This window comes from Gavia stellata, chromosome 1 (assembly GCF_030936135.1).
Source record: "Gavia stellata isolate bGavSte3 chromosome 1, bGavSte3.hap2, whole genome shotgun sequence".
NCBI classification, from domain to species: Eukaryota; Metazoa; Chordata; class Aves; order Gaviiformes; family Gaviidae; genus Gavia; species Gavia stellata.
Window position 1 is genome coordinate 111,517,887 of NC_082594.1, and position 14,613 is coordinate 111,532,499.

The 14,613-nt window shown below is 37.0% G+C and overlaps 1 protein-coding gene across 1 annotated transcript in view; it reads left to right on the forward strand.

The window, feature by feature from the left end:
- The window catches only part of ROBO2 (roundabout guidance receptor 2), a 468,174-nt gene that overhangs the window by 344,376 nt on the left and 109,185 nt on the right, over window positions 1-14,613 (forward strand). Inside the window, exons 7-8 of the mRNA XM_059820733.1 lie at window positions 2,964-3,091; window positions 6,404-6,415. Coding sequence (XP_059676716.1) covers window positions 2,964-3,091; window positions 6,404-6,415 — 140 coding nt within the window. The remainder of the gene's footprint in view (window positions 1-2,963; window positions 3,092-6,403; window positions 6,416-14,613) is intronic.

Genomic DNA, 14,613 nt, shown 5'->3' on the forward strand with positions numbered 1-14,613 from the left:
AATCAGGCTAAAAGCCAGTTTTCTTCCTTTCTCCTTCCTGCCTGCTTCATCTGTCAAAGCTCTTCACTGAACTGTGGTGAATTCTGGGGACAATGTGGGTGGAACAGATGACTGAGGGGCAGCGTATCAATACTTCAGGACAGCAGATGGTTATAATGTCTCATGGGTCCATCTATGTATGAATCTAATTGCTAGATGGCACGTTCTGTCAGGGTGGTCCAAAAACCCAGTATGGCCTTGTTGGAGAAGCAGCCTGGGAGAGCTGGACCTCTCCTTGAAGTAATTGATAACTGGGCCATGATAGTGACATGTTTATGCCACCCTCCATTTCACAACCCAAGTGGGAGATGACGGCTGTACCCTCACTCTGCGTCCTGGCATGCCATTCAGCTGGCTCGTTCCCCCAGCAGCCTTTGCACAATTTGCATGATTGGCAGGTGCAAGGATAAAAACTGCTGAAGCCTCCAAGGCAGCTGGCTGGCATGCCGGCACCAGCACATTGGTGAGAGGAAGAAGAGCGAGTCAGCTGCCGCCTACAGCAGAATGGAGGGCCCTGTCCCAGGCTGCCTGCATCCCAGTTCAAGCAGCCACTCAGTCAGATACAGTCCTGCTGCCTGTCTGTTTTTATCCCAGCAGCAGTAAGTGAACCACAGGGATATTATTTGTCTGGGGAGGGGAGCAATTAAATAAATGCTTAATTGCTGCCCAGCTTTATAATTATGATTCTTACATCCAACTCATATTGATATTGCAGCTCATCTTAGTTTTCTCATCTTACAGGAGCTGAATACAACTTTATATTTTTAGTCTCCTAGGGCTGGCCTCATGTCAAGAAAATAAGGATTTTCTTTTGTCTGCAACTCTGTGGTCGCCAAAGACAAACAACTGCTCAGTCGTTGTGGGATATTTTGTCATATTCTTGAGAGTTTTAAGAGATACAATTTGCCTTTTTTCTCTTATGAAAACAGTGATTTCTATTTGCTGTTAACTAGTGCAGCACAGCATGCAAAATGACATAATTTGTGAGCAGTTGAGAAGAAATGTGCCTCAACTGCATATGGCTGTTGAATGTAGTTGCAATAGATCTGTACTGCTCCAGAAACTGCGTATGAAGTTCTCTAGCCTTATAACTTCCCCCGCCACAATGGTACTACACTAGCAAAAAAATTGTCCCTAAAATTTCTGAAGTTTGCCATGGCATCTACTTATTCTTCCCCTTGGCATATCTCTTACTCGTTAGTTAAACCTGAGGTACTGCATATACATATAATTAAGTGTAACTCCTAACAAAAGGGGTATTATATGTGTTTATGTCTGACAGAATGGTTAGCCTCAATTTGGTCTTTTTTAATTTATTTTTTGCTAATGATTAAAACAGACTTACTGAACATACAATGAAGCTGTATTGTATTGTGGTAAGTGTGAAAAGATATCTTGACTTCTCTTTATTCTTGGCATTTCTAGTAATGCTCTAACTGATGTTATGAGTTTTAATTAGACATAACAGAACTTTAAATGTTTCAACATACAGGATCCTTTGAGTTAAGATGCTTTAAAGTCTGTTAGCACACAGTGCTCTCTCTACAAACCTATACTACAGGAACCAATAGCAATGTATATTATGTACACATAAATTAATGTTTCAGATTCCCAGAGTATTTAAAAATACTCATAGAGCCTCACAACATTCCTGTAACTAATTGCATTACATTCTTATTCATCAAATCATTTAAGAGTGCTCTTCCATATGATTTCAAAGTTTGCGGAACAAGTCTACAAGGTCTTTACTGTATAACAAAAAGAATGTGAATTAGTTGTTCTGAAGTTATGTAGTGAGTGTGTATACAGTGAGAAAGAGTATGATGTCTCCTGAAGTCTCGATCCTTCTTTAGTTTCATGTTCCTGTTTCACTATTTGATACATGAGAATCTGAAGCTAACTCTAGATTCAAGGTGACTTAATTAAGGTATCATGGGCTTATTAGAAGAAATATTATTGAAAATAATTTTACAAGAGTGTATTTCAAGAGCAAAATATCCATGCTGAAAACCAGGGTTTTCATGATTTGGGAGGGAAAGAAATTTCATCCAAGATAAAGTCTCCCGTTGACTTTAATGAGCTTCGGATCAGAGCCTAAAATAGTTTGTTAAGCATGACTTCTGCAGGGTAATAACAATTTAACCGAAAATATTTTTCTAGGTGTAAGCACTCTAAATGCCTTAAGAATGAACGTTGACTGCATGCTGAATTACTTTGTATTATTTCAAGTTTTATGCATCCTCGTAGTTTTAGAATTATTACAACAGTAGAAAGAAGGAAGCGGACAAAGCATAATTGAATTGTTTCTGATTTCTTTTAAGAAAGAGAAAATGTTATTGTCCACCCTTAATGAATCAGTTTGTAGTATTTCTGTGAAATTGATAAATCTCCTTTAATGTGCCTCTTCAATAAATGTCACCTTTCAGAGCTTAAATATATTTTTTATTGTTTGTAATCGTGTAGTGTCAGATCCTACCAACATGCTCACAGTTTCCCTAAAGGGTTGCTGCTGTAGAGAAAAACTATATATAAAGAGAAATTTCCAAATCAGCAAAAGGTAAAATGTGGAGCTCACATAGTTAACGGCATGATAAACCTGAGCTGTCATGTATTGATAACGGATGTCTGATAGCTTAATTTTATCTTACTGCTCTAGATCAAGGACAAAGTGAACGATATTATTAATAAAGCCCTAATACTGAGTGAACATAGCAATACTAATTTTATGTAAAGTTTCTAACTAATGCAGAGTGCAATAAAAACGTCACAAAGATTAATGCTTGGTGGAATTATCTAATGCTAGATAATAATTTATTTTCCAAAGTTGGCTCCAAGATAGATTCAGACTGGCATATTCCAGGTGAGAGTTTTCATTCATTTCTGTTGTCTACGGAAAGAGTTTTGATTCTTTTTCTGTAACGCAGGTATGACATCAAAGATGACTACACTTTGCGCATTAAGAAAGCCGTGAGCACAGATGAAGGAACCTACACATGCATTGCTGAGAATCGAGTTGGAAAAGTGGAAGCCTCTGCTACCCTCACTGTCCGAGGTGAGTGTTCCCATGGAGGGGGGCCTGTGTCCTATATGGATAAATTGGTTTCTGATGAAATGGGCCACATCCTTACCTGGCATTGTTTGGGTTTCACATACCCTTTGCAATTGTGAGTGCTGGCACTGATTTACAACAGAATTGAAATCCTGGTCCTGTTGATATTTCAGGCAAAATTTTAATTGACTTCAATAGGATAGGATCTCCCTGCAGTTAGAGAGCTGTTCCAATGTTTTTTTTATTGAAGAACAGATGCATATATACGCATAAGCAAGCACTACATAACCGTGGGCATAGACTTTAATACGTGAGCCATCAGTTTAGGCTATTATTCACGTTCCTTTCTCTAATAAATATAAGGAGTATAGTAAGTAACTATGTTTATTAATGCCAAACATAATGCAGATAGTATTATTATGTGATTAGCTCTGCCATAATTAAACTCTCTACCATTACTCTTTATCTGAAAGATAAACCCCAGCCAAAGGAAAATGAAAATCCTAATTAAATTTTGTAAGTATTACAAGGTAAAGACTAACATATTGTCTCCTAAAATATTCTTGGTCTCTAGTATCCACTCAGTGTTTATGTGCTGCTGTTTGATGTGGCAAGGAGGCTTTAAGACCAGTAGAATAATGAGTTGCCAAAATGTCTTTTGTGACAGTAGATATAGACATGCTAAAGATTATGGGGAGGGAAAAAGTTTTTAAGCTAATATTTCCATATGAGTAAATAGAATATAATAGTTATTACTTCATTCCAAAAGATAAGCAGCAATTTGGCACAATGGATATCATGCAGACACTATTTCACAGTTTAGTGGTGCATGCTGACGGTTTTCAGTAGAGCTGTGAAAGGTTAATAAAAACATTTTTAGCTTTATCTGTTCTTCTCTTTTCATACACATTAAATCAAATGTTCAAAGTCTCAGTGGATTGCTTTATTAGAACTGGGGTCAACTGACCCAAGAGGCCAGCTTCCATTTCCATCCATTTAATGCATGGACACAGTTCAGTTTAATTTGCTGAATTCAAAGGGAAAAAAAAGCACCGAGTGGCTTTGTAGGGGGGGAGATGTTAGTATATAACAAAGAAAAGAGAGTATTGTGATAATCCATCTGCTGAAATATTACCTTGGTGTTCGCTTTAGACAATAAGTGATAATGCAGCTCTTCCTGTTTTAAGCTGAAGAAATAGGTTTACCTGCTACATGCTTGTGTAAGAGATTGTTCTTCCATTTTGTAATGTGAGAAAAATAGTCACTACAGCGAACTCCCAGAAATACTCTCACTCTGTTCCTTTGTCACAGGCAGAATCATGGTATCCCATAAATCTGGCAACCAATTCAATAGCCTTTAAACATTCCTAGAACTGTGTATACATTACTGGAGCAAGCCTTTTAGATTTGCTACCCAGACTTGTGATATAAACAATAGCTAGAACCAAGCAAAAAATACTTTGAAATCACTGAAGCTTGAACCTGATGAAATTAAGGTGAAAAAAACCTGAGGAAATATATAATTTAATAGATTTTCCTACAGTAAAAACAGGTTTTCATTATCTTGGGTATTTTTCCCCCCTGGGTTTGTCATTTATAGTCAAATTCATAGTGTTTATCCAACACAAAGGAAGCCACAATATTATAAGCATATTAAATGTTCAGGATATGACAGAAAATGAAAAAAGCCAAGAAATTCAATGGAGAAGGTTATTACTCTGAATTTTCTGAAAACAAAGGACTGGGCAAACACCCGTTGACTTTAAAGGGACCATGAACAACTGTCCTTTTAATTAAAAGAAGCCTTAATTCTGAATTCTTAAACTTTTGCCAGTTTTGTCTGAAACTGCTTTTACCATAGCCACTCATCTTGTAGAGGAGCAAAAACACATAGCACTTCAAAATTTACTGTGAGGCTGCCTTGGTCCTTGCAGGTGTCGTGTAGTTACAGCTACAAACCTGGCAACAACAGCATTATCCTTAGCTCCCTCATTCATGGCTTCGTCTTCTCAAAGCAGGGGATGAGGAGGCAGTCAGGGAGTTTGTGTTACACTGTCACAAACAATAACAGAATTTGAATTCTGTGGCTCAGCCTTCATGCCCTCTCTTGGAAAGGTGCACATCACTCTTATTCCTTATCTCTCTGCAGAAGAAGGAATATGTCCGTAATACTAGAAGACAGAAAGTCTTCAAACAGATGATGGGTGAGAAAGGGCAGCAGGCTTGAAACAGTTAAACGAAGTGGGCATGCCAAAGTAAGGATAAAGCCACAGAAAGGTTGAGAACTAAGAAGGTCCTTGCATGTTGTGTTACCTCTGGATCTGCATATCTTACATTTGACCCTAGCCTGCACATAAGCATACAGAGCTGGTTAACTTCTTTGAAAAAATAAAAATAAAAAAGAAAAAAAAAATTTGTGCTGTTGCTCAGAAATGTGTAACTACTTTTACTGCTAAAATAAGGGAAGTTGCAACCTGGAGTCAATTTTATGTCCAACTTTTCAGCTTTTCTGAAAGGGGATGACTACATTTTATTAACAGATGGACTGACAGCCCTCTTCCCCAGCCCAAGTATAATAAAGGGCTGTTGCTATAATCAAGAAATCACTTGTTGCAGCAGCAACTTTCAATCTTGATATCGACCTGAAACAGTATTAACCTGTCGATCATTCAGCAGCAATTTTTTTAGGAAGTAAGAAGTTATCTAAGCAGTAATTTGGGAGGTTCTGGGTTGAAATCCCTGGGGCCATTTCAGTCTGTTTGATGTATTTTCATCAGCACTATCAGTGAGGAAAAAGCCGTGTGCTGTAAGCTTTCAAGCCCATTACTGAATGAGAAAAACCGTCCTGGGCTTTCTGTAGCCCTTACTGCTGTACTGACTGGCCATGCTTAAAATTCAATTGGTATTTGACTCAGAAAGCAAACGCCTTGCATCTACTGGCATGACATTTGGCAGTCTGCGGCTTAAATTGATGTGTTCATCGGGATCTAAAAGTTTGTGCTAATGCAATGCAATTTTTCTTTTATCAGGCATTAACAATGATACTTGATGATGGCACGCAAGGATAATAAAAATGTTTCTCAGAGAATTGATCAGCTTGTGCAGATGCTATGCTCAAGTAAATGTGATAATAGTGGCACATGACTAAACAGTAACAACAGTAAACATTTTACTTAGGCTGTCATTTGAGGGGTTAGCAATCATGGTAGTATCCATAGTGGAAGGTAACATTACATGTCATGCATTCTGACAGATATTCTTTTCTTTTTTTAATTTCTTTTTTATGTTCTCACTACACCATTGTAATGTCAACAGCTCGCCCCGTTGGTAAGTAACCATCCTTCTATCCATTTTAGCATGGCTTCAAGCAATGCTTCATCTTTCATTTGCAACAGCATTTAACTGGCTGAAATTAGCAGCCAGTGCTTAATAGTTTTAACTGTCTAATGCCAGGCAAGTGATTTTGACTGACAAAGTGCTATTTATGAACTTTGTATTTTTTGCTGTGTCATGTATAAACACATTTGCCAAATCCCCAACAAATACCAATCAGCGAAATGGGGTGGGTGTGATGATACTGAGCCAAAATCACTCATTCAGATGTTTTTAAGAGTCTATTTAAGGGCCTGATACAAAAGCCATTGAAATCAACAGAAAGGATTGCATTGACTTCGGTGAGCTTCTATCAGGCCCTAAAGGATCAGCTCATTATGCTTTTATTGCATAGCAGTAAAAGCACAGGCTTTGCATGTCCCGTCTTTCTCGTATCTTTCAAAGAGTTTTGAAATTAAGTAATCCTGAAATTGAAGAGGGGATGGAGTAGATTTCCGTGCTTGTTAAGAAAGTTCATCATTGATTTTTGCCCTTGGGTCACCTTGGAGTGCATTTTGGAATGCATTGTATAGGATGCAGACGGTTTTGAATAACAAGTCCAGAGGAAGACAACCTCTGGATTTTGAATTCCTACACTGAAAATTTGATTCCTTCCTATATCTTTGAAATTACTTCTGAAAATTTAAAAAATTTAACTGAGCATAATGGAAAAATTGCAACTGTCGGTAGCTGAAATTCACTTTTGTTGTTCAGAAATATCCTGAACATATTATTTAATTTTCATTCACGGATGTTTACTCTGTGCCTATATGGATTTTCAAAATAATGTAACCAGTTGCACTGCTCCTCTGATTTTCGCAGTTTGTGTTTAGATGTATCTTTTAGAATAATAATATGGTTACTCTGATTTTTTGAATTAGTGTGAAAAGTATGTATGCTGTTTACGGAGATTGTTGCGGGGTTTGGTCTGCCTTTACGTAGTCAAAACTTATGTTAGATATGCATTTGACTAAAGTTTGTGAGTTTGAACTTGTCTCAACTTTTCACTGTTATGAGTTGGAGGAAGAGAGGTTGGAATAATTTAAACATAAAATCCAGGTTAGGCCTCTGTTTCCAGAACTAAGGTGATCCCATGCATATTAGCTTGCTTGAACTAGCATCCATAGAGCCAAGCCAAGCACCTCTGCAGTCACGGCATGGCTTATCCATACCTGGAGAATTCCCTGTGCAGAATGGAAATTCACTGTTCTCCATTTGGGATTTTGATAGAAAGCTTTAAATCCCAGTCACTGATGTATTACTTTGGCATTACGCTAGTTCTCAAGAAATTAATTCCCAGGAGTTGTAACAGTGTAAAACTGGAGTAAACTCGTAAGAAAATTTTCCTTTGCTTAGAAAATATAGTATGAATTTAGTATGCTTCTAAATGTAAATCTCTCATGTTGGGGGGCGTTATGGTTAATAAGGAAATCTTCATTCACTGAGAAAATGCTACAAGATTAAGTGTGTTTTACTTCTAGATATTTTTGTCACTTTGCTCACTCTTAGAAGAAAGGCAAGAAAAAAAAATCACAAAGTAGAGACTGTTGCAGACTCTGTGAAAGCCACGTAAAATAAGTGAGTGGAGATTCACAGGAAAATGATAGGTTTCAGCAGTGTTGGTGGTGTCTCATTTCAGAACACTGATTCTTTTTTAAGACTTTTCAGGCTGTTGAGTCATCCATGATTCTATCTCCAAAGCTTATACAGAAGCTCTTGGTCTCAAGTTACTTTATGTCCAGGTATATGATCCCCTTGTGTGACCATGCTGTGGTCAATTTGTCGTATTCCCTGCCTACGCTTTTTTATTTTGTTACAAGTGAACATCTGGTACAAAGAAAATTCTTCTTTTACATTATTTATTCAGGAAACATAAATTAGAATGGTTGACTTCAAAATAATTATTATATGGTAATATGGTCTTTATCAAATTATTTAATTTAACAATTAGCTTTGTGAATTGTGAAAAGATTGTTAAGTAAATAAGTCATACCCCAAAAATATTTAACATACAGAACTCTCATACAAGGGTGTATGTAGTGATTGCTATATATAAGCAGATCACGTTCTTTAGATCACTTTGATCTGATCCTGTACCTGTAGAAAAGGCAATGCTGTCCTTATGACTGTGTATGTCTATATCGTCTTTTGCTTAAGGACCTGAAATAAAACTGATTTCTACAGTTCATATCTCTGTTTCAGTTAAGAGTAGGCAAAGCAGGTGGCTACCCATCCTGTTTTTTGAAAATTTAAAGCCCAGTAAAGCAAAACAAAGTAACTCCCCTCTCCACCATTGGTTCTCCACCAAGAAGCTCAAATGATCTCCTGTCAAAATTGTCATTTGACAAGAATGGTGAGTCAAATCTTGTAGCATTTTTTGTTCAGGAAGTTAACTGGAATGCAGAGCAAAAATACCTCTCCTTACGGAAAGGAAGCTAAAGCAAACACTACTTAATGTTATTAAGCTCACAGCTCTCTAGGAGGATGACATTTTAACAGAAGTATATTTATATATTTATGTATATGTTAAACTGCAGGGCAGCAGTTTAAAAGTTTATAGTCTTTCGTGACACCTGAGAATTATCTATGTACCTCTACCTTTCATCACTACCTCCAATTCAAAGCAGACATGTTTTGTCTTTATTGTGTTTTAAGCAAGACCAAACCATTTTCTTTCAATGCCTTGTCACTGAAGAAAAGGAATGTTTTTTTAATGTTCCAGGATTGCAATTTTTGTTGCAAACTGAATAATTTTCATTTTCTATTCAGTTCTTACCTGTTTCAAATATTTATATTTTGTTAGTTGTGATATTTTTATTTAAATTTCAACTTGAGTGGAAAATTCAGGACTGGGATTACCAATAACCCTGTCAGGTTCAAGCAGTTATTAGCATATGGTATATACTACATAGACAAAATGAGGTATGGTTCTGCCTGAGGTGGATGGCAGCTGGTGAATTTAACAGCTCTATGCCAGATTACTCATCATGTTTGGATTTGCTGCTAGGAATAAATGTGTTGCCCATTTATAAAATAGATGTTCTTTTGTTTATAACCTTTTGAAAAGATTTCTAACAGGATTTCTAACAGATGGGTTTAGGAAACAAGATATTTATCCCTATTTAGACCATTTCTGTTGTTATTTCACTCATTAGATGGATTTTCCAGATAAGCAAGTCAGTATTTTCTTACTTCTACATTCTGCTGTATTCCTTATGGTAGTTGGGCAGGAGAATAGAAGCCCAAAAGTTGGGAGGAGCCCAAAAGTTTCATATAGTACCCCTGAAAGTAACACTGACCCTCTTTTCAAAAGCATTTGATATACTGCTTTGAGACAGAGGACCTACAGTTCAAATAGAAGATCTATGAAGATCTGTCTGATGTTTCAGTTACCTTTTTACTAATCATCCAAAAAGTCATTCAGATGACAGAATACTCAGTTTTCCAATTAATTTCAACTATGTCCAAGTGAAAATACAGTTCTTTGCATTTCAGTTCCCTTGCAGTAAGTCAAGTTTACTTAATTTATTGTCATATGCTATGACTCATCTTCCCAGAAAGAAGTGACATGCAGCAAATAGCTAGATACTTTTGCCACCTGGATAGAAATTAAGTATTTGGAATTAACTAAGGAAGTAAGGGGAAACCAGCCAAGTTACAAAAACTTCACTTCCCTACCATGTTGGAGAAGAGAGAAACAGATAAGACACCTGCCATGAATTTTCCAAATTTCTGATTAATTAAATACAGTCTATTCACATTTAAGTGCAATGTGACTGTATGATGCATTTCACTCTGCTCTGGGAAGTTCTCATGTCATAAATCAGCCTGCATGACTTAATGGTCTATTAAGAGTGGTGCAGCATGAAACATAAAATAGACAGGGCTGTATTTTAAACAAAGTTGTATTAGGTGTTGTGGCTTGAAATTATATTGTTCAGATGGTTCAGATTGTTAAGTGAGAAAGATCTCTCTCTATTCTTCTCCATTCTCACTCTTGCAGGGAAAGTCTATATAGGATGAATGCTTTTATTTTTAGTATATTCATGAAAATATCACCTTCACTTGAGACACTGAGGATTTAGATAATATCAGTAATGGCGATCGCTGTGCGACAGAAGAGATGAGATCATGCTTGGCACTATGGTGCCATCTTTCAGTGGCAGAAATCTCAAATCTATATCAAAGCGTGGTATGTTGCCTGTGTGCCTGCTGCTACCACCTATAGAAATTTTCAGAAAAGAGTAAGGACACCAGTGGACATTAACCTTTTGGGATCTGTTTCTTCCTTAGGTGAAAGAGTAGTGCATCATTCTTCCTTAAAAATAGGCAAATTCTTTAGATTAAAGACAAAAGGTTGCCATAGAATGAAATTCAGATTTCTTTGTATACCAGTAAGAAATTAAAATATGGAGTAATTTGTTCTGAAATTTCTTAGACTTTTAAAGACCAGTCTAAAAATCCTAGACCTTAGCATCTCTACTTTGGCAAAACTCCACTAGCTGAACTTACACTTGAATCCTGTAATGACTTCAGATATCATAGAAATATAATGTTTGCAATGTATGGGCCGGAATGGCTCTGCAAGTGGACACTGAGCACATTAACTACCAAGTGCTAGTCCACAAATCTCGGCTTCATTTCCAGCTGCTCCAAGTCTTCTTGGGTATGCCAGATAGTGATCAGAACAGAAACATAGAAGATCTGATAGAGGATTCTTCTCCAATAAGTGTGAAAGATGGCAGCGTATGTACTTGAGCTTTTAGCAAGTCATACTGTGACGTCCTGGCCCATTCCACTATGGTACCAAGTATGTGCCAGTACTCATGCTGTTTCTCTTAGAGAAAACCCAGTTACAGCAAGTGCAGGAAGTGATCAAGGGACTCCTTTTTTTTTTTTTTTTATTGCTGAACTCTAGCTTGGGAAAGTTTTGAAATGTTTAATGTGTAAATCTTTTTTAACTTTCCTGAAGCGTGCTTAAATCAGTGGGAATTGTTTTCTTACTACAGTGGATTCTGAGTCTCTCCATAAGTCTTTGAAGATTAGTGTATGAAAAAGTCTTTTGATGTGTTCCTACACCCAAACTTTTTCCTTCCTTTTTCTAAAAGGAGAAGTCGCTTACTTTTCCTTCAAGAGGAGCATGGAAGTCAATACGTTAATCCATCCACTTTTCCCTTTACATTCTTTTCTCAGTTGCTGCTAGCCATATTACAGTTTGGATATGAACTCGGTATTATTCAACGACTGTATATTCAAATGACTGTACACCTCATTCCTTAAATGTTAGCATTGTCAACCAGCATAAACAGTCTTTTTTCTTCCTCACACCTTTTTCTCTCTTTACTTTACAGTGGCCCAAATTGAGCAGAATATCTCCTCTCAGCTTTTTTTATTCTTAAGGGTAAACAAACCAGCAACTTGTTATCTTTCTCACTATATATGTGGCATATTAGCCTATCTAGGCTCTTTACTCTTCTAATCATCTCTTTAGCTCTTCTCTTCAGTATGTGAATTCATGTTTTTTTGAAGGAGATAACCAGATTCCACTCATTATTTTGATGAAATCTTACTATATCAGCGAGGGGTATGCTTTTCTGTTCTAAGCACATTACCAACAAACCTTCCTGCTATCTCCCATGACAAAAGGAATCATAGCAGGTTACATGTCTTTCTGTTGGCATAATTTGTTTTGTTTGCTAAACTCACAAAAGGTATAGTAGCACCAGCCATCCCCTAATGGTACAGTTTACATTAGCAAGTGGGCTAACGTCTTAAGATTTTAGGAAGGCACATCTTTTCTATCTGATCTGAGCAAAAAGTGTATCCTGAATCTCAGACACTTGAGGAAAAAAAATTAAAAAAGATTGTCTAAAGTAGAGAAAGTCCTGAGTAATGTAAGTTATTGGGCAGACAGAATCAGTGCTACCTCTCTTTATATATATCGAAACTAATTGAAGGACTTTCTAGAAGGGATTTTCCAGGAGCATCTGTAAGGTGCAGGGGCTGCTTAGAAGAGATGATTAGACAAGATATAATAAAATAGAGATGTATGACTAAAGAACAGCAGGCTAATGTTGAGATGAAATTCAAACCAGATATTTAAACTTAATGTTTAAATGTACTGTAACACAAAGAGGAGGAAGGGGTCAGGAAAGATGCTGATGATGAACTCAGAGCACTGGAAATGGAGGGGTGGAGCAGAAAGTAGATGCCTTTCTTTTCTGCTATGTAGGAGACAGCTGGATTTTTTAAATAATTTTTCTTGTAGTTTTGTTTTATTGTCATTAGTCCTAGGTAAGAAGGAAGAACAAATCCTTGGTAGTAATTTTTTTTTTTTTGTGCTTCAACTTCTGTAATAAAAATTATAAATGCAGATTTGGCAGTTATGTTAATTGAAATTGGCAGGAAAACTTTTAATATAAACCAGACCTGCTTTTTCATTATTGCTTATCTCACATCTCTTTTTTTCCACGATGCAGATTTATCCCACTTCTTTTTTTCAGGTCACCCAGGGATAAAAGAGAGATTTTATGTGTCAAAATACATAGGACAGTTAACGTTTTTTATTTATCGATTCACTAGACTTCTTTCACCTCTTGCAAAGAAAGAAAAAAATGCTTATCCTTCTGCACTTTCAGAGATTATCTGCTTCAGTGTTTCAGAACAACTGCAGGATAAAAATGTTTTTATATGTGAAATTCAGAACCTGAATTTAAATGGAAGATTAGAACAATTAGGCCAGGTATGAAGGAAGGTTTAGCATTCTCAAATGATTGCAGTGTGATCTTTTCACACTCTTGTATTTTTATATGGCTCATCTGAAAACAGCAAACAATACAAAACAAAACAAAAGGAATTTTTCACTTTCCTTGAGACAGGAGCAGTGTGAAGGACACTTATACCAGAACTGGTCCTGGTAATAATCTTGCTGAGACCCCAGTTTCCCCTGCTTACTACCTCTGCCCCATTGTAGCCTGATTCCTCTCCCCCAGTGCGTCCTTTAATTCAGCCTGCCAAAAGTTCTCCCCGCTTGCCCCCTGTGCTTCTAATTTTGTGTATTTGATCTATTGGTGCAGGACATATGAGAATTAATTTTGAAGCAGTGTGAATGTTAAAGATGGTATCTGAGCTATGGATTATAAATACTCCCCTAAGTTATGGGAAGCTGCTTTTTGGAAGAATCCAAACCAAGTACCTGCTTTTCCACCTTCACCTGTGTCATTTTAAAATAATATCACGGGTCTAGTGAGGGGCTTCATGAATCACTTGTTATCCCCACAACGTACCCATTCCTCGTTATTATTGACAGAACCGTCCACATGAAGAAGAAATCATGGAAGAAACAGAACACTCTAAATGAACACAGCAGAGAACATAGTCAAAGAAAAACCAAAATGTCCACAAAATGAGATCCATACACTTGTTTCAAAGTCCAGCTGCACTCATACAGACTAGGGAATAGTTACAGAGTCCTATGCTAACATGATACTCATGGGAGAGAAAAAAAGGAAACTCATTTCCCAGGCAACTCAGTCGTAACTAGCATTCTAAAAAGTTACTTCCTTCCCAGTTTGTGAACACACACCTAATCACTGGAGCACACCATGAGATTGAGAAGCCTTTTCACTTTAAAGAAAATGACCATCCTAAACTTCCATTAGTTTATCCCTGCTAAGAAATATCTGAATTAGTAATAGGCCTAAGCTGTCATCTTCTCAGGCTGCTGTAATGGCTCCTGTGTCAGAGGAGACAGGACCTTGATTTATCATTAGTCATAGCTAATAGTGCACTAATAACTTTGTGTCCTAAGAACCACACATCACTTTTGGTACCCATTAAGAAGACCCGAACTTCTGAGGAAAGAACTGTTGACTCAGCCCAGGTTTCTGGTGTTTGAGACTGGAAATATTTTCTGTTTTCCTCCATTTACTCCATCAGCAATAGTAGTCTTGCAAACCATCTTTCAAAACTCCTAGAATTTCCTATCTGCACTTTTTGGCAGCTCATGCTATGCGAAGGGCAAATGTTGCTACAGCAAGTTCTGTAAGGTCGGTCTTCAGTTTTCTTTTACATTTGTATCACAAAAGCATCCAAAAGTCCAATATCTACTAGACCTTCTAGACAAATTTAAACAATGACACACAAAGGTGGGG